This window comes from Sciurus carolinensis, chromosome 3, assembly GCF_902686445.1.
Source record: "Sciurus carolinensis chromosome 3, mSciCar1.2, whole genome shotgun sequence".
In the NCBI taxonomy this organism is placed as follows: Eukaryota; Metazoa; Chordata; class Mammalia; order Rodentia; family Sciuridae; genus Sciurus; species Sciurus carolinensis.
In genome coordinates, this window is record NC_062215.1 from 36767969 (window position 1) to 36793931 (window position 25963).

General features: G+C 36.3%; 1 protein-coding gene across 5 annotated transcripts in view; it reads right to left on the reverse strand.

The window, feature by feature from the left end:
- Positions 1-25963, reverse strand: part of Acaca (acetyl-CoA carboxylase alpha) — a 269515-nt gene that overhangs the window by 127150 nt on the left and 116402 nt on the right. For all 5 annotated transcript variants that reach the window (XM_047545728.1, XM_047545732.1, XM_047545731.1 and 2 more), the window contains 14 exons: positions 23261-23411; positions 22282-22385; positions 19375-19456; positions 18770-18915; positions 17688-17838; positions 16196-16330; positions 15747-15893; positions 14988-15176; positions 14190-14290; positions 13382-13470; positions 9872-9996; positions 2838-2951; positions 1508-1621; positions 399-488 (listed from right to left, as the gene is read on the reverse strand). In XM_047545728.1, the coding sequence (XP_047401684.1) occupies positions 399-488; positions 1508-1621; positions 2838-2951; positions 9872-9996; positions 13382-13470; positions 14190-14290; positions 14988-15176; positions 15747-15893; positions 16196-16330; positions 17688-17838; positions 18770-18915; positions 19375-19456; positions 22282-22385; positions 23261-23411 (1738 nt within the window). The remainder of the gene's footprint in view (positions 1-398; positions 489-1507; positions 1622-2837; positions 2952-9871; positions 9997-13381; positions 13471-14189; positions 14291-14987; positions 15177-15746; positions 15894-16195; positions 16331-17687; positions 17839-18769; positions 18916-19374; positions 19457-22281; positions 22386-23260; positions 23412-25963) is intronic.

The window sequence follows — 25963 nt, forward strand, 5'->3', positions numbered from 1 at the left end:
AAAAGATTACACTTAAGAACCAACCGTATGGGGGCTGGGGTTGTGGCTCAATGGTAGAACACTTGCCTACCATGTATGAGGGTTCAATCCTCAGCACCACATAAAATAAATAAATGAAATATAGGTGTTATGTACATCTACAACTAAAAATTAAATTAAAAAAAAAAAAAAAGAACCATCCCTATGGAGTGGGAGTGTAGCTCAGTGGTAGGGCACCTGCCTCATCACTGAGAAAATCCCCAGCATTGCAAAGACAAAAAGAAACAAAAAACTCCACCAACCTTGAGGCCAAAAAAAAAAAAAAAAAAAAAAAAGGAACTGTCATAATAGTCAAACAGACAGAAGACATCAGCTAGAAACCAGGAAGGAGATCATGTCAAACAACCATGAACACTCACCTCCAGAGCTGCCATCCTCACTACCTGGTTGCTGTGATAGAAGAAGTTTGGTAGGACATCAAAAATAGATGTTTCAGATAGAATGAGTTTCTGGAAGGTACAAAGACAGGCATAAACATTTACATCCAAAAGTAAGCAATTTCAGTAAACAATATTTAGCATTTGAAGCAATTAGCAAACTGTAAGAATTCTGTCTATGAATACCATGTATGAACATAACCTCTCTGAGCCTAGGTTTCCTCAGATATAAAAGGAGAAAAATACTACTACTTATCCTTATAGAACTGTTGTGAAGATTATATGGGTTAACATAAATGAAATTCTTCGAATAATATGCTGAAAGCATCAGCTGTATGCTAATAAAGGTGTTTATGACTATTCTTTCTGACATATATCTGTATTTCACTTCCTAAATATTGTCTCAATGCCTCACTATGGTAAATCCTAAATTTGAACACTGGTGAAACCCTAGATTTCAACCATGAATCAAATAGGAAAACAATCCTTTTCCTCTCCAGGTTCTCTAGGAGGAACTCTTACACAAAGTTTGAGGATTCCTTTGACTATATATAATTAAATAGTATCTTAGCTTCTAAGTAGAAAAACAGAAGTCACTCCAGGAAAAAATGATGTTGTTTAAAAAATAGTAAAGGTCCTTCCAATTAGTAGTAAAATTAGTCAATAGTCTCTTACAAAATTGGTTATTTATATAGCTTAATGGTAAGCATTAAAATAAAATTAAAATTAAATGATATTTAAATAGCTTTGTCTCTAGAGTAACAACCATCTATGTATACATATGATTCAAATATCAGAAATCAAACAATGCTACCACTTAATTCTGACCTAGAATACTTTCTAGGTAAAAGCATAAGAGATGAAGATTTTAATAGGACACTCTATCAAAGCAGGCCCATATGATTTTTAAACTAAACCATTTTAAGCTAATGACATTTTTATGAAAAAACATTTATAAGTATAAATGATTTTAAAAAGTCAAGGATGAAACTTCATTACATGGAAAATCAAAATTGATTACTTAATTGAACTATGTTTGGGAATAAAGGGGACAAGAGTGCAGAGTGGTAAGAAAGAGTTATTACATATACCTGCAGGTTCTCAATGCAAAACTGATGTCCATACATGTCAATAGCTGATAAGAAGATAGACTCTACTTGGTTATGGCGAAGTTCATATGATGGCAAATGGGAGGCAATAAGAACCTAGAGTGAGAGCAAAATAAGAAGCATAAGTTCCTGAGGGAGTGATTATTCTAGGCTCCTATTAGGTAGCTCTGATACAAAAGCAATAAATATAAATCTGTAAGTGCAGGCATCAAAGATAAAACAGAGACCAAGTAAAACAACTTCTAGGTCCTGTAACATAAAGTCAATGCCACCAAATACTGAATCTTAGTTGACTCTCACCATGATTTGCGTTGTGGGCAATTTCCCATGGGGAATCGGGGGAAGGGAGAGAAAACAGCTTCAATCAAGTTCCATCAGTGCATGTGATTTACCATTGCAAAGCTGCTAGTCCTGGGGACTGCATGACTAGCTGTTAATTGGGAATCAGGTCTGGCAGGGAGCAGCTGTGAGGAAGGTAGATGCAGCATATCCAGCCTTTTGCAACTTAGAAGCAGAAAGACTAGGAAAAGCTGCTTTGACAACCCTAGGTACTCAGCACCAAGAAGGCATCAGGAAGTAACACCAATGTACGTGAGGGGCAGAGAGAGTGAAAGCAGTGTCACAAACAAACAGGGACACGGTAGGACCTGAATACCCTCAGCGGGTCACTGAGAGGTTCAATAACTTTGAGTAGTTCAGTGACATGGATACAATTGTAGAGAAAGCAGAAGGTCACTGAACAGCTTCAAAATGCTGCTTCCTTGTCAATGCCCATGCAATGAAACACAAAAGGGAGCACCAACTCTGCTTCCCTGCTGAAACCTTTTGGAATGGAAATGAACACTACAGGGTGAAGCTAACTGGACTTCTCTGGAGTTGTTCTGATTGCTGGCGTCTAAGATTCATTTCATTATCTTTCTGCTTTCCACACTTGATTATTTCTTATGCACTTAAAAGTTCTCATCTGCTTCTAAGCTCCCTTTGGGAAGGAAGAAATATTGATTTCCTTCCCTCCGGTTCTTTCCCTCCATCTGACCCTGGTTTACTATCACAGGGATACTAGGGAGATGGGGAACAACACCAGAATTTTATAATGGGAAAAGGAATCCTATTTTAGAGAGTCAACATAAATCGTTTCCTTTCTCTTTAAAAAAACATATACCACATGAAAACCTTTGGTCTAAGGGCAATGTGACATACATAGAAAATTGCATGATCTTTGTAAGGTTATTGAGTAAAAGCTCATTGTGTCTAGAACTGTCCAGACTATGAAGACTATCCCTCCTTTATGATAAGCAACAACTGTCCTTACCTGGCGTGCCCGAAGTGCTACTTTAGCATTGGTGGTCTTACTCAGTTGAGTTAACTCTGTGAGGATATTTAGTAGTTCATCAGTGAGAGTAGGGTCCCGGCCGCACAACTGATCCTAATTATTAATGTGAAAAAGAATGTGCACATCTACGTTAAAAAAAAGAACGTCAGTGGACAAGGACTTCGAAATACGGGAATAAAAACAAAGTAAACAAAGTTGGATTAATGAGAAAATGCAAACTCCCTATTATTTTTATCCTAAACAATGTGGTAAATATTATCCCAGAGGAAGCTGCTCCTAAGGAGAAGCAGCCCAAACCTCTCAATCATTCCAATTCAAAATTTCTAATGCATTTCTTTATAAATTAACAATATACTTTTAACATGCAGAAGAAATCACCAGAGATCACTCAAAGAGGTCAAGGGGATTCTGAATAAGAAATAACATATGATGTCTCAAAGTTTCAGGAGGTTTTAAATGATGTAGAGACTAAAGGCCTTTCTATTCCCTCTCTCATTTTGGAAATAAAGGTAGAATAAAGCAAAAGGAGCCACCCTGGTGGTTTTAATTCCACAAACCAAATGTTCAGCAGTCCCAAAACAACCATCCCAAGGATGTAAAACAGAAACACAAGAAAAAATCATTTATAAACACAGGCTAACTAAAAACACCACCTCATATACTGGCAATTCTGCATTCAAAATCATTTATCCTGTTCCTGTACCAATAATCATTCCATGAATATAAATATGGTGAATCCTTAGCTGGACTGGAGGAAAAAAACAAGCTCTTACTATAGGATTCAGTTTATTCAGTATAGGTCCTCCTCTTCTAAAAATTAAAAAAAGGTTAAGAAAAAAATTCCTACTACATTCTGAAATATTTCCACTGGAAACCAGCAGAATATCAGTTTATTCCCAAAATTCATCCATTATCTATGTAATTCTCATCAAAGCTGAAAAAACTATGGCTGCAGCTTTTTTAAATGTCTGCCTTTTCATACTTATTATTTCATACTTATCCTTCCCCATCTTGGGTGTACTCTGTATAGTACTTTATCACAGCACTGTAAATAAAAGCATAGAACGCAGACATGCATTTGCCAAAATACTTTTTTCAAAAACTAAAATATGTTTCACATAATGAGGAAACTACTTTTGGAATACTTAACCCTATTATGCTGAGAAGATTTCTCCAACATTTTTGTACATATGTGTGGAAAAATGATTCAGAACATGGAATTCTCCTTCCTCAAATCATCAACCAGAGATTTGTTCCAACTGTCCAGGGTCATAAAACCCATGATTTATGGCTTAGGAAGTTCAAGTATTGTTTTTATTCATGTAAGTGTGAAAAATAAAAACCACTGTTAAAAATAAGCCCAGGATTCAGTTGAACATGTAGTCAGATACTAAAGGACTTGTTTCACCCATCCTTGATAGGCATAAAAGCAAGGAGGAGGGAGAAAATATAACAAAGTCTCATCTTTTGATGAGAACTAATAAGCAAAATAGAATTTCAAGGGAATATATAAATGACCAGAGACAAGAAGGAAATAGAAGGAAAGAACAGATAGATAATAATGGGTAGAAAAACCAAGACGAGTTTTTCCTACCCAAATCCCTCCTTTCCTAATACAGCAAAGTATTCTTTTCTGAGATACTTTCTTCATTCATCAGAACGATCCATGAGATCTCAAAACATGTATGCCCTAGGTAATACCAAAACTCAGCTAACTTTGCAAATAGTCAGACCAAAGTTTCAACATTAATAACCAAAGCCAACATGGCACAATAAGAACACAATCGTTACCTTCCCAACCTATATCAGACTTGACAGAATGTGTTTCCATTGAAGGAAATCTGGGTTTCCTAAACTAAAATAAACTAAAATAAAGGGGAAAAAAATCAAATAATCTTCTTGCTTAACTATAGATCATGTTCCAGCTTTAAAAAACAAATAAACAAACAACAACAAAAAAACCAGACATGGTGCCACACATCTGTAATCACAGCGACTTGGAGCCTGAGCCAGCAGGATTGTAAGTTCAAAGTTGGTCTTAGCACCTTAGTGAGACCCTGCCTCATAATAAAAAATTAAAAAGGGCTGGGGATGTAGCTCAGTGGTAAAACTTCCTTGGGTTCAAACCCCAGTAACAAACAATGACAACAAAAAAAGCAAAACATACGAAACCATTTTCTCATTTCATCTTTCCATTATGAAAGAAAGAGATGGAGAAAGTGTAGGAAAAAAATAAAGTATCTGTAAGAAAAGTGAACAAGGGAGATTAAGAAAAATTAAAAGTAAAGTCATTATTCATTCAACCACAGACTGACAATCTTCATGGACTTCTTGTGATAAAGCATAGAAACCATTCTTTTCTGGGATGTGAAAAATCAACATAGTATGAATAAACCACTACTTAACATTAATTCATCCAAACTTGGAATTTTCCCATTCAAATATAATTTTCTCTGCTGTCATCATTAACACTCAGAAAAAGGTGAGCACCAAAACATATGTGAAATAACTTCCTTAATATTCTCTTGTCCTTGATCTGGGCAGGTGGTGATCTAGAAAGAAACCACCAGTGTTCTTTACAACCACTCATCCACAAGAAGCTCATGCCCTCTATCCTAGACACAGGGCTCCTTTGGGCAACTGAACAACCCAACATTACCATGTAATCCTGGTAAATAGATATAACACTATCAGAGGACATTTATGTCAGCAGATGTGTTTCCTCAAAATAAAATATATCTTTTAAAGAACCAACTTGCTGATTGGGGGGTTACAGGTCATTTGCAAAAATCTGTAGACCAAAGTGAAAATGATTATTCAGTAAGAGTTAATACTGATACAACACAGATATTTCTTATTTTTATTCTTATCCTCATTGGTTGCTAACTATAGGGAATATGTTGGATTTGCAAAAATATAATAGATATGCTTAACTGTCAAAATCATAGTCAGTTACTCCACTGACTGACAGAAAAGTCCAAACAAGCCTAACTTGATCTTAGCATCCTAGACATTAAATACCTCTGAGGAAGGCAATTCAAAATGGAAAGAATGTGAACTTATGTATAATACCCTTAAGACATAAACACTGCCCTAATCTAGTAGTTTCTTCCAATCACAATTGGACTTTTCGACATTCCAAAGATGTTACAGGATGGAGTCAATGAGAATTTGTTAGCAACATCCTTACTCAGTAAACTTGACTGAAATCACTGAGAATTTTTTATTACTCATACATTGGACATATTATATTTAGTCATGATATAAGGAAGAAGGAAAGGCACTGATCTTTGCTCCATGTCTAAACCAAATCAGAGTTTCATATGCATGGCATTAGTCATATGGAAGCATGTTCATGTGGCCCAGATCAGAAATAAGACATAGCATTGACAGGAAGACTACTCAGCATCAAGGTAACTATACAATATGTACATTGCTATCTACACAGCTATGGGAATGTTGATATTTTTAATGTTGATAATTTGGCTAAAGAGTTCTTTAAATATCTCTAATCAAACACAAAATCTGTTATTCTAAGTGCTAACCTTTTACCTATAAGGTTAAATTTTAAGAAATAATAGCTTTTGGAGCTGGAGTTGTGGCTCGGTGGTAGAGGGCTTGCCTAGCATGTGTGAGGCACTGGGTTTGATTCTCAGCACCACATAAAAATAAATGAATAAAGGTCTATCAACATCTAAAAAATATTTAAAAAACAAAAAAGAAATAACAGCTATAAAAAATTAATTTACTACCAGGCACAGTGATGCCCACTTGTAATATGAGCAACTTGGGTAGCTAAGGCAAAAGGATCACAAGTTCACAACCATCCTGGGCAACTTAGCAAGACCCTGTTTCAAAATAAAAAATAAAGATGGCAGTAGAGCACTTCTGGTTCAATCCCCAGTGCTGGGGAAAAAAAAGTTTTCAAAAAATTCATTTACTATTGGTCTTCCAGACTTTGCTTTCATTTTTGGTACAATGTTCCAAAGGAAATGGAACAGAACTTTATGATTTTAGTTGATATTTTTACTTTCCAGATACAGTAAAAGATTAGAAGACATTTGGTCAAGAGTCCATGGAGCAAGTTACCACTAGGCAACTTACACTAATACCTGGAAAGGATGAAGTTCCCTCTTCACTGGAGTAGCCTGATGATGTTCTTGATCCTTTTCTATAGGTTCAGAGGCCCCAGAAATCATCATCTAGCTCAGCAAAGCACACCATCAACATTCCTATTTCTAGAAAGCTCAGTCTCTTGGACACATAATCATCAACCAGGAAGCCAAGGTAAGAAAAGAAAGGAGAATGAGCAGGGAACACAAGCTGGGGGAACTGAAATGCTACCATGTCCTGTGACATCTGTAAAAGACAATAAGACCTGCAGAAAGAGTAATCCTAACAACTAAAAAGGTTCTTACCAGATACTACCATTAATGCAGATGGAACGGGGGTAGGGTCGCTGGCCACTGTCAATGAAGAAAAGACATGTCTGGCATTCAGTAATATCACATCAGAAAGGAACATCACCTGAGCTTTCATCCCTGATTCCTGCTAGCTTGCCCTGAGCTCAATCATATCAATTAACTTCTTATTTTCAAATCTCTAAGATGGCTAAAAGCAAGCAATATATGAAAAGAAACCAATTAAACATAAGCCCACAGATACTATTATGCTTAATGAGTCTTGTTTGTTTTTAAAGAAAAATGTGAAGATGCCAAGACAAAGAAAAGACAAATCTAGCATCCTGGTTCACATCTCCTCCTTCTCCTCTCTGTTCTATTCATCCAAACCTAGATGCTCTGAAAATATCTCTTTTCTCCAAAGTGTTCAGTCTCTTGGACAGAAAGTTTGGGTACTATCCCTGCAGGTAAGAAGTAATCAGATGCCAAGGTGTGGGTAAAAAGAACAACAGCAAGCCAGAGTCCCATTGGCTTCTGCCTGTCCTGACTGGCAAAAGCAAAAAGCAAAGCCTCAAACCAGTTCTCTGACAGGGCCCAACGCCTCTGCAGCACCCCCCGTGTAATTACACACTTGAGTGACTGGACTCTGAAGAAAATTGAAGGCCTGAGCTCCGAACAGCTGCCATTTTCTCTCTCCATCACACCAGCGTGATTACTTGAGAAATGAACAGCCCCGGCTCAAAGCTACTCCAGAATTCTCAGAGGAAATATGGCTCCGTGTTCCAATAATGAGATTCTTAAGGCAAGCGTTACTTACAATCACTCCGCAAAAGGAGCGAGCCGAGCCCCTATATCTTACAAATTAGAATTTAAGAAACCCAGCGACAGTCCTGGACGATCATTACTCTTCTGCTGCTCCAAGGATTCTGGGCTTTGGTCTATTTTTAGCACAGAAAACTGTTAAGTTCTTAAAAAGGTAATCATAATAAGATGAAAAATTCACCATAATTAGCTTCATATAAAGGCAAATTCTACCCCATTTTAGGTCCAAACTGACAGATTCTTCTACCCTCTCATCATTACCCTTTGCCTCCAGAAATTCTTGGCCTTATCCAAGTGAGAATTAACATTCCTTGCATTAAAATTTGAAGAAAAAAAAATCAGATTTCTTCTCTCTTTTATTAAGAAAAAAAATTAGCAAGTTGCTGGTTTAATCTCTTTGTTGAAAGCTATCGTTTGGAAAAATTAAAATATTACATAGTGATATGTACTTTCAAATGCATCTTCTCGTTGCCTCACCACCTAGCTATTCTAGGTAGCAAAGGTAACAAACTCTCCCTATAATTATATACTTTTAAAAAGTAAAGAAGAATGGATGAACTTTAGATTACGTAGAGGGAAATAGAGGGGGAGGGGGCGGGGGCATGAAAGATGGTGGAATGAGACAGACATCATTACCCTATGTACATGTCTAATTACATGAATGGTGTGAATCTACATTGTGTACAATCATAGTAATGAAAAGTTGTACCTCATTTGTATACATTGAATCAAAATGCAGTCTATAAAAAAACAAGTAGCTATTCTAAAAACTCTTATATTCTTTAAAGTTAACCATCCAGGCAGATGGCTGAATGAGTCACAACACTGTTAACTAGAGATGTAAGGAGGATGGCTTCCCTTCATTCTCAAGTACGAAATAAAAAATGGCCGTCAAGATGTATAGGGTTGTGTTCCCCCTCCAGGAAGAAATGATGGAGTTAAACTACCAAGAATGCACATTGTCAGGGACAAGAAAGGAATTCAAGGAGTGAAAAGGCACTATAGTCCCCAAAACAGATGAACATATAAGAGCAAGGCAATGAACTGCTCAGGACCATGGGGTAAGGAACTCTTAAGAGATACACTATTCTCAGATTCCTAAAATTAACTCACCTGGAAAGATCTATGAGTTAAGGACTTGCAAAGCATCTTTAAAAATTCTTAAGTTCACAAAACTTCTACACTCTGGTCAAGTGTACATTACTCCTATTCACACTTACCAGTCTTATCCCTCATTCCCACTAACTAATTCCTACATTCCTAGGTTAAGGGGACAAAATAACGTGTACTACCAATACATTAACTTCAGCTTAGAGTTTTATGTAAATAAAACAAAATGGGAACAAAGAAGATGCAGAATAAATTTGAATTTCTTTGATGGGAAGCAGCAGTAATGAATTTCTAATTTTTTTTTTTAAGGTCTTGACATCAGAACCATTGCTTATATCTATGGAACAAATAAAGAGTTAAAATGAAAGTACATTGGTTAGAGAAGACTTGATTTTAAAGGTACTGTCATGATGACAACAGGAATGGAGAAGCACATGGCATTTCTAAATAGAGATACGAGTTTCTATGCACATTATATGCATTATAACCAGGACGATCCTCTTCTAAGTAGCAGGTTCCTACAGATCAAGGATGAAGGTAGAGATAAGAAATCTACAACGTAAGCTCCACTCATTCCATAATTATAGAAGACTGTAGCTTTTCCTCTGACCACAGCTACCAGAAGAAAAAAAAATTTTTTTCTATATCATCGGCCATCAGATTCTAAAAAATGATACTCACAATAAGCATTGTGACCAGAAGATTCTTCTTGGTGACTTGAGCATGAGAGAAAATATAGTTCAATACAGTGTTCATGTCACTTTTGTTCTCTTCCCGAAGGGCGAACACACATTTGTCATAGTGACCTGCAAGCAGCAAAAATAATTGGTCCTCACCCTATATGAAGGCTCACATTTACGTGCCATTTGTTTATTTCTTAATGTCTATAATTAAACTGGTAAGTGTGAGAAGAAACAAGAATTTCTGAAACAGAATTGTACAGAACTGGCAGTGTAGGTTATCAAAAGGACTAGTAGACTAGGAGTCAGCAGAAACTGCACATAAGTCCTGGGCTCATGGCCTACCTATTATCAATTCACTATTGCTCTAGGGCAAATCATTTGACCTCTCTGGGTCTTAGTCCATTACATTTAAAAATTGGAGAGAGAGATGTGCTTTAAAGACTGGGGGACTGGGAATAACTCCAACTCCACACTTACACTAAACTCTTATTTGGCTTCCTCAAATGAATTCCTTAGAAGAGAAGGTTCTAGCTGGGCAAGGTGGCACACACTGATAATTCCAATTCCTCAAGAGGCTGAGGCAGGAGGATCTCAAGTTCAAGGCCATTCTCGACAACTTAGTAAGGCCCTGTTCCAAACTAATTTTTTTTTTTGGAGGGGATACTAGGGATTGACCTCAGGAACACTCAACCACTAAGCCACATCCCCACCCCTATTTTGTATTTTATTTAGAAACAGGTTCTCACTCTCACTGAGTTGCTTAGCACCTCATTTTGCTGAGGCTGGCTTTGAACTCTCAATCCTCCTGCCTCAGCCTTCCTGTATGTACCAGGGACAGGTTAGTTCTGGGTAAGAAAGTTATATTTTGTAACAGAAATAAAAGCTTCTGTTGTACTGTAATACTATCTACAATGGGATATAAGTAATATCAGTTCATCAGAAAATAGCTTACCTCAGAACTAAATTTCCAAGTAAAGAAGAATTAGTGTTTGAATATTCTCTAGAGTCAGACATCTATGAAATAATCAAAAAACTAGAGGATTATCACTTCAGATTCTACGTTAGGTTATAAACAGTGATGTTCAAACTGCATTACCATGGTTTCCTAGAATACTGGTATTTGGGGCATCTCTAGTTAATCTGTTTTAAATATCAAAGATTGACATCAGCATTTTTTTTCAAAATAAAACTAAAATGTATTTTTAAAAAAGGAGACTGCAATACCTAGAGAACTGTCAATTTTACGAAAGATTCAAAAACAAAAATGGAAACTGTTTAAAAAAAATTGGATTTTTGAGGGGTAACGGATGTAGGTCAGTGGTACAGCACTTGCCTAGCATGTGTGAGGCCCTGGATAATCCCCAGCACCATATATAAAAATGTTTTTTTGTTGTTTTCATATATATATATATATTCTTCCCTAGTGAGGCATTGCTTTGAAGTGACAAGAGAAATATATATTTTGGTGGCAGGAATTATTAGGAACAGGGGAAATTAAAAAGAATATATTTATATGGGATGGGGGAAAACACTAATAGAAAGAAATGTTCCCTTCTTAAAAACTATTAATTGTGAAATATACTCAGAAGACTATATAAAATTTATACTAACAGTTGAAATAAATACCCATGTGCTATTTCAGAGCTAATATACTTTAATAGAACATCTTTAGAACTTTGAATACCCTTGTGTTTCTTCTTGAAAATAATTACCAAGCTGAAATTCATATTAATTATTCTTTTGTTTTACTTTACATTTACCACCAATGGATGTATGGTTTAATTTTCCTATTTTTGAACTTTCTAAAAAATGGAACTGCTGCCAATTGATTCTTCTGTAACCTATTTCCTTCCCTCATCATTATACTTTTGAGATTCATCTTTTTGTCTGTGTGTGTACCTTAGTTCATCCATTTTCACTGTTGTATAATAATCTATTATAGAACCATTCTAGAATGCAGTAATTCATTCTACTTGTGTATACTGAGAATGTTTTGTCTTTTTTGTTATTATGAACAGTGCTGACATAAACAATCCTGTGTATGTCTTCTAATAAACCTGAGTGAGTTGCTCCACTGAAAAAAAATATGCAATTGAATTTTAGGTTGACTTTTGTATTTAGCTGCTTTGTTAGGCTTTAAATAAGTTAACAGTAAAGTTGCAGATTTGTTGAGCCTTCTAAGTAGAAATCATAGCATATCTATTAGTGGCAGATCTACTCCCTTACTCCTCTTCAGTCCTCACACCTTTTACTTCTCTGGTCTTAATGCACTGGCTGGGACATCCAGTATGATGTTGAACAGAAGCAGTAATAGCAAGTCTTTGTCTTATTCTTAACCTTCAAGAAAATGCTTTTAACTTTTACCATTATGTATGTTGTATCCTATAGATTTTTTTGTGGTATTGCCCCCACTTGTTTGAGGTACTGACACCTGAACCCTTTTCTTTTTTTTGAAACAGGGCCTCACTAAGTTGCCCAGGCTGGCCTCAAACTTGTGATCCTCTTGCCTCAGTCTCCTGAGTAGCTGGGATTTCAGGCATATGCCACCATGCTCAACTGTGGGTCCTTACGAACAATTAAAATGTTGCATTTCATTCCTAGTTTCTAAAAGTCATGAATGAATGTTAAACCTTGTGAATGCTTTTCTCCCCACATCTTGAGATGATGACCATGTTTATTCCTCCTTTAATCTATTAGTACATGAAAATTTCATTAATTATCCCAAAATCAATCAATTTTGTATTAGTGAGATAGAGTCAACTTGGTTGTGATATATTATTTTATACATTGCTGGGTTAAATGTACTAATGTCTACTTGGGGAATTTTGCTGGTCATGAGTAACACAGCCATCTTTTAAAGAATGCAAATGGGAGCAGAACAGATAAAAGAAAATTATAGGTAATGTTTCAAATTCTGCGGTATTTCACTGCCATCTTGTGGCAGGAAGCAGCATCAGCAATACATACCTTTAAAATCTTAGCCAAGGTATTTCATGCTTAAAAACTACCTCATTTAGTGAAGCTCTTCAGAGAAAGCCAGGGATAAATTCCACCTAAATGACACACTAAAAAGTAGTGGAAAATCTGACCCCTTCCCATATGCTGGTGGTTCAATCCATGGATTAGCTGCTGAGAGGCAAGCTCTTCAGATAGGGAATTTCAATTTCAACCTGGTCATGACTCAACCAACTCTCACTATACAAGGTCAAGAAGATGTCAACAGCGAATGCTAATCTCTACTAGAAAAGTAATCTCAGTCCTTTCTTGGAAGCACACAAGATTCACAATTTCATCAAGTTGTGTTTTGTTGTTTTTTCTTTGGTGTTAGTGGGATACAGAGACTTCCATTTAAGGGAGTGTTGAAAGGAGGAAGAGTTTGTTAGTGGAAAGTGTTGGTGACAAGATGAACTGGCTTAGTTAGCTCTTACACGGTACTATAGGGATAGTTTGGTCTAGAGATCAGAATTAGAAATTTTGTTAGAAAGAGAGTCCTCAGGAGGAAGCTTACCGTTCTGGAATTGTGTCTCTACTCGCAGATATTGCCGGAGCAGATCCATCACCACAGCCTTCATGTGGCCTCGGATACCACTTCGGTACCTGAGCAGATAGAAAAAAAATCTCCATTAAAAACCTGACAGGCCAACACTATGGAATGAAAAACCTAGAAGCCAAACTGACTTTCTAGATTTTCCACTGAACTTCTTTCCCTCTAAATATAGGGCAAGACAGGGGTCAGCTTACAATTAGCCAACAAGGTTAATTTAAATTCCAAGCCTAAAATATAATCTCACTATATAGACATGATCTTTTATAAAGGAAAAGGAAAAGGAAAACAAAACTAAAAATATTCATAGCTTTTACCTGACATTCTGACTCAGTTTCTACTGCTGAGAAGAAATTATTACCATGCACTTGAAATGATTAGGGAATTCCTGAAAAATTTGAGTATTTTAAAATTGAAAATACTCTACAAATATCAGTTAGTCCAATACTTTGCTTTGTAGGTTAAGAATAAATGTCATACTGGGTTCCATGCCAGAAGAAAAATTAGGATCTTCAGTAAAATAGCAAGGAAAAAGAAAACAACAACTTTTGTGTCTTAGTAATTGGCAAAGAATATTAAGAAATTACCAGAAATATTGAGTATGAGAGTTAGGTTACAATTCTAAGACACTTAGAAGATAAAAGATACTTTGTGAGATATAAAGTGCTTGCTATTTTCTCAAAGTCAGGTCTGAAGTAAATCTCTTTATGACCACTTAAAAGAAAGTATGGGAGTGGAATGGTGTTAAGAATCTGACATTACATGTAATTACCTTTGTACTAGTTGGACAATGCTCTGAGTGTTCATAAAGAAGACTTCCCGTTCAGATTTCCGGTTCAATGTAGCTGCGTGACTATCTAGGATGTTGGCAATCTAAGGTATAAAAAAGGAGGGGATAAAAGGAAGTCGAAGGGGACACAAAACATTAGCCTCCAGAGTACTACACTAGGAAATCTTCTTAATTACAACATGAGTATCCCCACCTGATGTGTCAGCAGCAGCAGCGGCAAGTTACTAGACATACTTTAGGGACTTATGCTAAATAAGAAAGCAACTTTTGTCTCTTTTCGCCCTTTCTCAGGTGGAGTGATGACTACATCAAAAAATTACCATCTACTCAGAGGTTCTCATGTGAATGATCTATCTGTTTTGAGGTCAAGATTTAAACTGAACTCCTCTCTTGCCCAGCTTTACTCCCTACGTAAATTCGCTTCATCGGTAAAGGGTAAGAATGCTGCTGAGATAGTAAGGAAGTATTTGATAATAAAACTACCAATATCCCTCACTTTAAATTTATGAAAATATCCCTAAGTAGGGAATAGCCTTTAAGAACAAAGCTATGTGGAGTACATGGCAAAGCATACTTTTTTCATAATCAAGGACATTTTATATTTCACATGCAGTATTTTCATTATTGGGCTTATATTCTGAGGCAGTTTTGTAGAGAGTACAGTGCTTAAAACTATAAAAGCACACCATCCAAACAATAGGGAAGATCCAAACAAAAAGCTACAGCCTGAACTCCAGTGGTAGCCAGTGGAAAATAATGATAATATTACCCTATAAATACCTGCTGGCTGGGAAACTGACAGAGGACTGATGTGATGTTGCTAGCATACTGAGCCATTTCCTTCTTGATAGACTTCTCCACATTGAGGGGAATACGACCAGAGACACTGGTCATGATATCTTGCAATTCTAGAAGAGGCAGAGAGGGATCTCTGAGGGTCTTCATCAACCGCTCTACCCAGTCTTTCACCTAAAAAGAAAGATATAATAAAACAGGATCCAAAGTTAACACAGTCCCCAAAATAAAATTAGATATCTAGTCAGGTGTAGGGGTGCACTCCTGTGAACCAGCAACTTGGGAGGCTGAGGCAGATGGATTGCAATTTAGAGGCCTGCCTTACCAACTTAGCAAGAACCTATCTCCAAATAAAAATAAAAAAGGTCAAGGATGTAGATCAATGATAAAGCACTCCTATGTTCAAACCCCAGTATTCCCACCCTCTGCCCCCCAAAATAAAACAAAATAAAATGAGATATCTGAATTCGCTATCATATAGTACTTACTTTAAAATTTCAGTGTAAGCATCAATTATTGCCCCTATCCTCTGGTTTAAAAAGCAATAATTCCAACTAAAGGTGAAGTTCATGACAAAGCTAAGAATCAAGGATTTAAAGACTTCAAATCTCACAACTAAATGAGGGAGCATTCCAGGCCAACTGGCTTTCTTTCTATCCCTCTAGAAAATCCCCATTAGACTTTAAATTATTTTGGTATTATTCCCCATTTGTACATCCTTTCCCCAAGAGAGGTGAGTCATACCCTGCTGCTAAAGAAAGGATCTGGAAGGCAGTATCCATTCATCACATTGACCAGATTGTCCAGGACATAGTGGAACACTCGATGGAGCTTCTCGCCTCTGAGTGCTGTGCTCTGGATCTGTGGCAGACTACCTGTGTGAAGCTCAGCCTGTCAACCCCAATGAGAGATTGTTATTCATTGTACCTTCTATTCAGGGTACAAACACAAATGCAATTCAGTATCACCATTCAAAATGGAGACAATCCCTTCCCTGAACCCAGTTACCAGGAGAGAAGTCAGTGGAGGAAACATAATGAGGAAATTAAAGGATCTTAATATTGTATTAACACTTGCAAACTCTAGTTCCATAATACCATAGGCACAAATACAAGGCATACAACATCAGGGGGGAAAAAAAAACTTAAGGAAACACTGGCAAACCAAGCAATTAAGAGTACATTCCTCCACACCTGCTGAACCTTGCTGGGGTTGTCCAACTGCATTTTGGCTATTACACAGCCAGGATCAAGAGCTGCTCCAGGTCGCTTAACATAATGAATGCAACCAGATTCTGCAGCTGTTAAGGTCATCACCATCTTCATCACCTATAGTAAAAAAAAGGTAACTTACAGTCTGCTTTCTTTTCATACAGATGAATGTTTCAAGGAAGTCAATTTTTCCTTAGCATCTTAGTTGGACTACATTTATTTCAACCCAGAAAAATGGATGTCTATCAAAATCTCCTGTGGAGTAATGAAGTAGGCAAGTAAAAGATTTCTCAGGACCTAGGTTTGAGGATTAGTAACAGTTACTGACATTTCCTCTGTTTCTGGATAGAAACAGTTTGTGCTACAGTTTGTGATAATACTTGCTTTGTATTTATAAGTGATGAACAATTTGGTCTCCTCACACCAGTAGATCTGGGTATTCACTCTCGGGTTACCTACTGAAGATATTCAGGAGGCCAAAAACTAGGTGTTATTCTTCATTCCTTTTCCTCCTCTATCTACCAATTACCAACCCCAACCAAGTATATCTTCTCTCAAAAATTTTCCTTCTCTTGCCATGTCTTTGGTGTAGGCCCTTCTCATTTCTAGCCTGAGTACTTCAAAAACTTCCTAAAAGATTTCTCTATCAGTTATATATCTCCGACAAGCACCCCCCCCAAAAATAGTAATTCCAGAGCCCAAATCTCATCATATTTCTGTTCCACTTAAAAATCCTTCAGTGATTCCCCACTGCCTTCAGGATAAGTGGAAACTTATTAGCATGATGGATAAGATCCTTCATGACTTCGTGACCTCATACTCAAGATCTCACACTATACCAGTTCTTTAGCATGTTTGCTTGCCACTTTCCATTTAACCTTAGTCTGTTCTCAAGCAGTACTAATACTGCTATGTATTAGTATTAGCAGTACTAATACTATGGTCCCTAAATACACACACTGTCTTGCTTCTGGGCCTTTATCCAAGGTATTCCCTCAACTTCAGACATTATTTCCTACCCTTCTTCACCTTACCTAGTACTACCTTTCAAAACTAATATCAAATGTCCCCTCTTTTAGAATGTCTTCCCTTACTATGCACCCTACCTTGATTTGGGTTACGTGGTCCTCTGCACTCTGTGCTTGGCTCTCTCAGAATTCATCATATTCCATTACTTGTCTATTTTGTGCCCCAACTTCTGTCATATTTTCTCTGTACACCCAGTAGTTAACACAACAACTAACAGTAAGTGCTACTGTCTACCATCTACTTTTAGAGCTAGAGTTTCTTTACCTGTTAGAGAAAAACAGCAAGCATTTTGTTTTTAAAATCTTAAGGTTCACAGTCCCAATTAAACTGACTAATGTTCTTTCTTTTCTGTTTCCTTTCTGTTATTTTTCAGCCCTTGTCTATTCCAGTCAACTCTTTTCCTAACTTCCCTCCCATGACCCAACAGCCTATTCACCACCCTGACCTCAATCTCAGCATAGCACTGGCCAGCAAACACATGGCCTCCATCCTCCACAATGTACTGGATTAACTTCCCAGCAGAAGGTGAGCGCATCACGGATGGGTCATTTTCCTTCTCAAACACACAGGTTTTATTGCCAATTGTGATTCGATATCTAGGAAATAAGTTGGGAGTATGTAAGCCAATAAAGCACCTCAGGATGTAAAGGAAAATGGCAGAAGGTATCAACATAAAAACCCAGAAACTTTATTCTATACACAAACACAAACGTATAAAGGACATTCATTGCATCTTTGTTTATAAATCTAAATAACAATCTCCTTCAAAAGGGTCAGATTAAATGGACTATAGTACATTCACGTAATGGAATAGTGCAAGAACATTAAAAAGAAGGGGCACCTCTATAAAACAAACATACAAAGATAATGATGATGTAATAATAATGATGATGGCCTGAACCCTAACTATGCCACAGGCAAATTTTTAAGCACTTTAAGTATGCTAATTCATTAAATTCTCACAACACTATGAATGGCATTGTACAGTCTACAATATATGTTAAAAGAAAAAAAATAAGATGCTGATAGTATTTAAAGGATCTTTATATTTGTAAAAGTCTTTAAACGAAAAATATAGTAGGCATATATGTGTAACTTGTATATACATTACAAAAGTTTTATAAAGATGAACAAGAAACTGTTAACAGTTCTTTATAAAGAAAGGAACTTTTTCATTGTCTACCCACATTGGAGTGGTTGGGAGACATGTCTTCTATTTTCTTTTCTCTTCTGTCTAGTCTTAAGAGACAGGGTCTTATCATATTGTCCAGGCAGGCCCTGAACTCCTGGGCTCAAGCAATCCCACTGCGTCAGACTTCTCAGTAGCTGGAACTATATGCACATGCCACTGCGCCTGGTCTTAGACATGCTTTATCTATAAACAATTCTGCTTTCTTGAAATTTTTGTTAAATGCATGTACATTCATTGTCTTTAATTGAGTATACCAAAAAGGCCTGGAAAAGTCCCAAGAGCTAGTGACTAATAAAAAAAAAAGTTCAACAAATGGACCTTGAACAGCCACTCACCTATCCACTTCTTCTTTCATGTACGTGGTATAACTACTGCCATCATAGGACAAAAGCAGTCCTCCATCACTCAATCGATGCACATCTACTTCCACACATGAGCCATTCATGATTACCACATAGGAGTTGGGAGACTGTCGAGTCACCTGCAATGAAAAAGAACCAGAAAAGACAAGTAGTATGCTCTTTTCAGGTAGAGCCAAAGACAAAATTTGAATGTTTCAAAGATACTGGTTTACAAAAAAGTCTGTCAGGAAAAAAGAAATTAATGGCACTGGTCACTGGTGCTATTTGCACCAGTGTTTATGAAAACAACTCAGTCCTGCTGCAAGCAAATAAGGTTACTTTAGTTACTCCTCTCTATTCCAGTTGTTCCCTGTCTCCCTTTCATCTCTTGGCTGTAATGTGAAGTTGAAAAACAACTAAAATGATTTCTGTAGAACCATCAAATACTGCTTCAGACTACTGACACAAATAATGACTAATTTTACTAACCCCCCCCCCAACATCCCTGCACTAATTAGACTTGTTCCATCTCTTGACCTAAAGAGAACTAACAAAAATAGACAAAAAATAAGGTTCAGGCTTCAATGGGGTTCACATACCTTAAGTACATACTTGACTCCTTCATAGATAAGTTCAACATCTACTGTGTTCAGAAGTGTATGAGCAGGAAGGACTTGACCCCTGAAAGAACACCAAGATAAGACACATTTACTAACAGAAAGTTCTAATAGTTTATAAAGAAATCTCTAAGATTATTAATGGTGGTATTCTCTGAAATAGCACAAGATTAGAAAAGACCCATATGACCATCTATAAGGGACTGATCACATAAATTATTTTTAAAAATGAAATTTCTATTTTTAATTGTGGTAAAATACACATAACATGGAATTTACTATCTTAACCATTTTTTTTCTTTTCTTTTCTTTTTTTGGACCAGGGATTAAAATCAGGGGCTCTTTAAAGACTGAGCCATATCCCCAACCCTTTTTATATTTTATTTAGAGACAGGGTCTTGCTAAGTTGCTGAGGCTGGCTTTGAACTTGCCATCCTCCTGCCTCAGCCTTCCAAGTCACTGGGATTACAGGCATGCACCACCGTACCCAGCTAACCATTTTTTAATGTATAGCCCTATAATGTTAATTATATTTACACTATTGTGCAATCAATTTCCAGAACCTTCTCATCTGGCAAAACCAAAACTCTATTTTCATTAAACAACTCCCCTTTTTTCCCTTCCCCTAGTCCCTGGCATTTTCTGTTTCTGAGTATGACTACTCTTGAAACCTCATATAAGTGAGATCTTATAGTATTTGTCTTTTTTGTGAGTGGCTTATTTCACTTAGTCTAACATCTTCAAGGTTCATTTGTGATTTAGCATGTGTCAGAATATTCTTTCTTCCTTTTTAATTTGGTACTGGGGATTAAACCCAAAGACATTTTACTACTGAGCCATATCCCTAGCCCTGCCCCTTTTTACTACTTTTTTTTTTTTTTAAATAGGGTCTCGCTAAGTTGCTGAGGCTAGCCTTGAATTTGTGACCCTCCTGCCTTAGCCTCCCTGGTCACTGGTATTACAGGCATGAGCCACCATGCATGGCTGAATGTCCTTCCTTTTTAAAGCTAGATAATATTCCACTGTTATATCTATATAACATTTTGTTTATTCATTCATCCACCAATAGACATTTGGGTTGTTTTTGCCTTTTAGCCTCTATGAATAATACTGCTATATTCATGGAAATGTCTCTTTAAGACTCTGTTTTTAATTCTTTCAAAACTTTCAAAAGTGATATTGCTGATCATACAGTAATTCTCTTTTTAATTTTCTGTGGAATTTTAATGCTACATTCCATGGTGGTTATATTGTTTTACATTCTCACCTATAATGCACAAGAGTCATGATTTCTCTACATCCTTGTCAACACCTATTTTCTGCTTTAGGCATCCATTAGGATATCTCATAGTGGTCTTGATTTACACTTCTCTGATAATTAGCAATGTTAAGGATCTTCTTATACACATTACAAAATATTATGCAGCCATTATAAAGGACATCTTTTATGTACAAAAGTGAAATACTTTAAATATACCATTATACAAATATATTTTCAGAGTAGACTATCATTTATATCGTTAAGAAAAAGTGAGAAGAAATAAATATTACATGTATATCCTTATTTAAGTGTAGGATATCTCTGGAGGGTTATGGAAGAAATCTGTAACATGATGGCCAAGGAACAAAGGTAAAAAGGAGACTTCACTACATATCTTTCTGGGCCTTTTGAATTTTAAACCATGTGAATCTATTGCTTGTCCTTAAAATAAGTAAAACTGAAACTTTAAAAATTAATAACGAAAGAGTAATAAATCAAGTGTGGAAAGTTAATAGTTGATAAATCTAGGTAAAGAATATATAGAAGTTATCTATTCTCTTCATGCAAATATTAAAAGTCTGGTGTTATTTCAAAATTTAAGTTTTAAAAATAAATGAAAAATAAGAACACTAAGCTGGGAAACTCATAGAGGAGACTGTGAGATATTTGTGCACCCATAGGGAAACCATTTAACTAGGTTAGAGATTGTATATTAAAGAACTTTGGTCAAATGGGACAAAGTATTCGGTCACACTAAGGGTCTTAGATTTGACACAGAAAGAAAATGCAAGCTGCTGAAGGTTTTAGTGCACGGGAGTAACACTGTGAAAGATATTTATCATAGGGCTTGAATAACTGAAATCTCAGTTCAATTTTCAAAATTTTACTCCTTCCTTTCAGATACTTCAAAAGGGAGTTGATAAAAGTCTAACAACACAGAAGGAAATAAAATGCCTGTGATTAAAAGTGCTTCTTATGATTAGCCTTTTGGACCATTTCTCTGGGGATTCCATGGCAGAGCTTAGTCTCCAGCATCAGTATTAGAAATTAGATTAGACCCACACAAGTTTGACCCTTTACTTGAAAGACTTGAGAGGTCATCCTGAGTATCAGCCTCAATTATTATTTTTTGTTTTGTTTTGTTTTGTTTTTGGGGGGTGCTGGGGATCGAACCCAGAGCCTTGTGCTTACAAAGCAAGCACTCTGCCAACCGAGCTATCTCCCCAGCCCCCAGCCTCAATTATTAATTCCTAAAAGGTGATACAGGTAATATATGAAATACTTAAGGTTCAATGCTAGGGAAACATGTGAGCTCTTTATCACCAGGGTTTGAGGAGATTTGATGCTTGCACAGTATGGAATGTTTACTGCAGCTGGATTTTAATTTTAAAAAAGGAACTTGTTCTAATTTCAGTATAAACTAGTTTCTACAATCTGTAATGAGAGTCCTAAAATGATCTGCCATAACAGCTACTTCCCCAATCTCCCTTACCACCACAGTCCATGAATAAACAAGTAGCACTTACAAGCTGCTAGGAAGGGACAAAAAAAATGAATGGGTCTTTGAGTTGCAATTCTGTTCTCAGGACCACCAGTTAGCTTGCACAGTCACAAGAAACAAAGCCTACCTTTCTAAGGAGTGAAGAAAGTTAGAGATGCTATTCCGCAAGCTCACATCTGCCACGTGAAGAGCCCCACACACAACTCCCAACATAGTGTCAGGTCGCTCTGCCTGAAAGGAAGAAAAAGAGGGCAGATCAAAAGCATGGCTCCTCAAGTGAAATGAAGCTCAAATTTGTTGTGAAGAAACAGTGAGCAATGAAAATCTCTACTCTTATTGCCCAGCTGATTTTTGAGGTAAAATAAAACACATTTACTTTTAGAATTTGAATAGAGGCACCATGTGAATAGAGATGAAAAACAACCTTCCTCCCACTCTCGATAAGATTTCCTGAGTCAATCAAAGAGAAGCTTGAAAATAGACTTTTGTTAGAAATAAATTTTAAAATGTACAAAGACTTGGTTATTGATAATCTCAAAGAAAATGGCATATAGTCACAAAGTGAACCTTAGACAATTTAGATGAATCTAATTATTTTACACAACATTTTGGGTAATTTAGAATACCTCAGCAGTTAGCTTAAGAACAAGAGGTGAATGTTGATTTAAATGAGGCCCTTCTTATCAGCACTTAATAGATGTAAAAGTTGGTATCTCTGAATCAGATTGAACATCAAATGAAAAAAGGCAAAGTGGTATTTTAATCCCTTCATACCTTTCTTCAAAAATACCCCAGGAAGTAAAATTAGAACATATCAAATAACTGCATAGCACAGGCACAAAAACTTTTTTTTTTTTGTAGTGATAGGGATTGAATCCAGAGCATCACACATGCTAGGCAAGTGCTCTACCACTGAGCTACATTCCAGGCCCAGCACAAGAACTCTTACGGTGCTAAAAGTACTGATTCCTAGATTTTCCCATGTAGATCAAGAACCATTTACATTAGAATCAAATAAATGTCATTGAATGATAGGCACTAATCATACTCTAAGTCTATTAAAACCCAATCCCAGAGGCTACTTATGCAAGAGGAGAAATACACACCTGTACTTTTTCTGCTATCAGTCTATCCAGCCAACCGGTGTCAATTCTATTCAACTGAAAGCTTTCAGTCTCTAACAATTTGATCAGATATTCAACTGTAGTTCGAAAGTCACCCCGAATAGATAGCTCCTTCAAAGCCACCACCATATTTCTAGGGGAAGACCAGAAGACAATCTGTTTCAGCAATATATGTTGTAGTGTTTTTAAATCATTTTAAAGAACTGTTTCACTTCTTTGGAGTCATGTGCCGGGAGGGCAGAGGGAGAGAGTTCTAATGAGTGTACACATGTTAAGTATGCTCAGTCAGGAGTGTTCCAGATAAGAGAATTTGGGAGAAGTAGGTAAGCTTATAGAGTCTAACAAGTATTACCATGATGAATATCAGCAAATCACACACATTTCATTACACATAGTACAGAACTAATTATATGCAAACTACTCTCAGCTTTCATGTGTTAGGTTTCTATCACCCCATGCATTTACCACTGACTAACTAGACCTAGGACATTAATTTTCCTCATTTTTACATCTTATTTATTAATTATGTTATTCTTTTTTAAAAAAATTTTTAGATGTTGATGGATCTTTATTTTATTCATTTATTTATATGTGGTAGTGAGAATCAAACCCAGTGCCTCACACATGCTGGGCAAATGCTCTAACACTGAGCCACAACCTCAGCCCCAAGTATGTTATTCTTAAACCTTATTTATTTTATGTATAATTTACATGCAAGAAAATATACTTATTGTATACAGTTCAATGAATTTGACAAATGTTAATACTTTAAAGATTTCCCTAAAATGATACAATTGGCTTTGTACTGTCAGATATTGGCCTGATACTGCACGTGAGAGTTTTTTAAACTGCATTTTGGACATCCGGGCAAAGACTTACTACTAAATTACTTTGCAATTACATATAAAATGATTACATTTAAACAGAGTATCAAATAATATGGGATTTTTATTCCCAGGATCTATTCTTCATAGGGACAGAACTTTCGTCAACAAATACTATGCATTTCACATGCTTAGGACACATACAAGCTCATAAGGAAGAAAGAGTACACATGTAGCAATTGCACTCAAAATACATAGAAGAATATCATAAATGTCAGTAGAAAGATTTAAGCCAAATACAGGAGAGGTTCTAAGAAGGGAGAAAACATTATGGTTCCATGAAGAATGAGGTATCTGACATAGGCTTAGAGAATTAAAGTTGAGAAGAACAGTATTCCAGTGGCATTCCCTCAGCCTAGGACATTATTCTGTTTCCCACTTCCATCCTCCTGTCTGTCTTCCTTTATCTTAGACCTATATACTCTCCAAGTTTCTGTCTAGAAATCACTTCCTTCTGGGAAGTGTTCACTGACACCCTGTAGGTTCAGCTACATACTCCTATAATGCCCTTTTATAAGCTCACTATCATCACACTTATTACATTGTGTTTTAATTACTTGTTTTTCTTCTTCTGGATTATATATTTCCATGAGGACAGAGAACCTATTTGGTTTTAACTATATTGCCAGAACCAGTACATAGTAGATACTAGGTAAATATCTGTTGAGTGTGATGAATGAATGAATGAATGAAAGGACAGAGGGATCAGTGAGAAAAAGGAAAAGAAAATATGGGGAAGTGTTTAGGGAATATTATGATTAAAGTAGAGGGTATGAGGATAGGTACTAGTGACAAATCCATTCATTCAACAAACATTTTCTGAATGCTTACTATGTTCAGGGGACAATAATAGATATGGTTCTGTTCTTATGGTGTTTACATTATGATCTAAGGGAAATAATGTTGGAAATACGGACTGGGACTATTACAGAAAACAAGAGTCTAAAATGTCAAACTGAAAAATACAAACCTAATGTAACAAAGAAAGAAAAAACAAAGCTCCAAGTCAAAGAATGAACTTTTGACATGGTATCAAAAGGCAAACTTATTGTAGAGACAACAGTTTAAGTATGATAAAAGATATCCTACTTAGCTTTATAGTGTAACAAAATACATAGAGGAGATCAGAAGTAAGGATAGAGGCCTCTGTACTAGGTCACTGGACATATCTCATAGGAAATACAACAGAGGTCTGCCTAATCAAGACTTATACCTAAATGCCAATAGCAGCCAGTGTGGGAATATCAATGAGTGAGGCAGATTGGATGAGGGGAGGAACATGTTATGTGAAATACAGAGTTCAAATATAGCTACACAAAACTTTACCTAACTTTTACCAAGGAGAATATAAAACCTATGTCATTATTCCATTTTTTAAGAGAAAGCAGAAATCCATATTTTTATTACAATCTCCTCAATTTTTAAATATTCACCAGTTAAACATAACAAAACAAAAACTCTGAGCCAATCAAAACACATCTGAAAACCGACACTAGCCAAAAAGCTGCCTATTTATAAGCTCTACAGTGAACCTTCTTTACTCTGGCAGAGCAGGACATGACAGTGAAAGAAAGAGGGAAGAAAAAAAAAAAAAAAAAAAAACCAACAACTTTATACCAATGCTTTTGTTTCTGGTAGCAGTGCTATAATTTTGAAAAATTTCACTTTATAGTTTTGAATAAATGGGGAAGAACTATAAAGGACTTCTGAAAACATTATTAAAAACTAAGAATACTAATAAATACTTGATTATTACTCTGTGTACAGTTCAAAGATCAAGAAGATGGTATTAAATATCTGG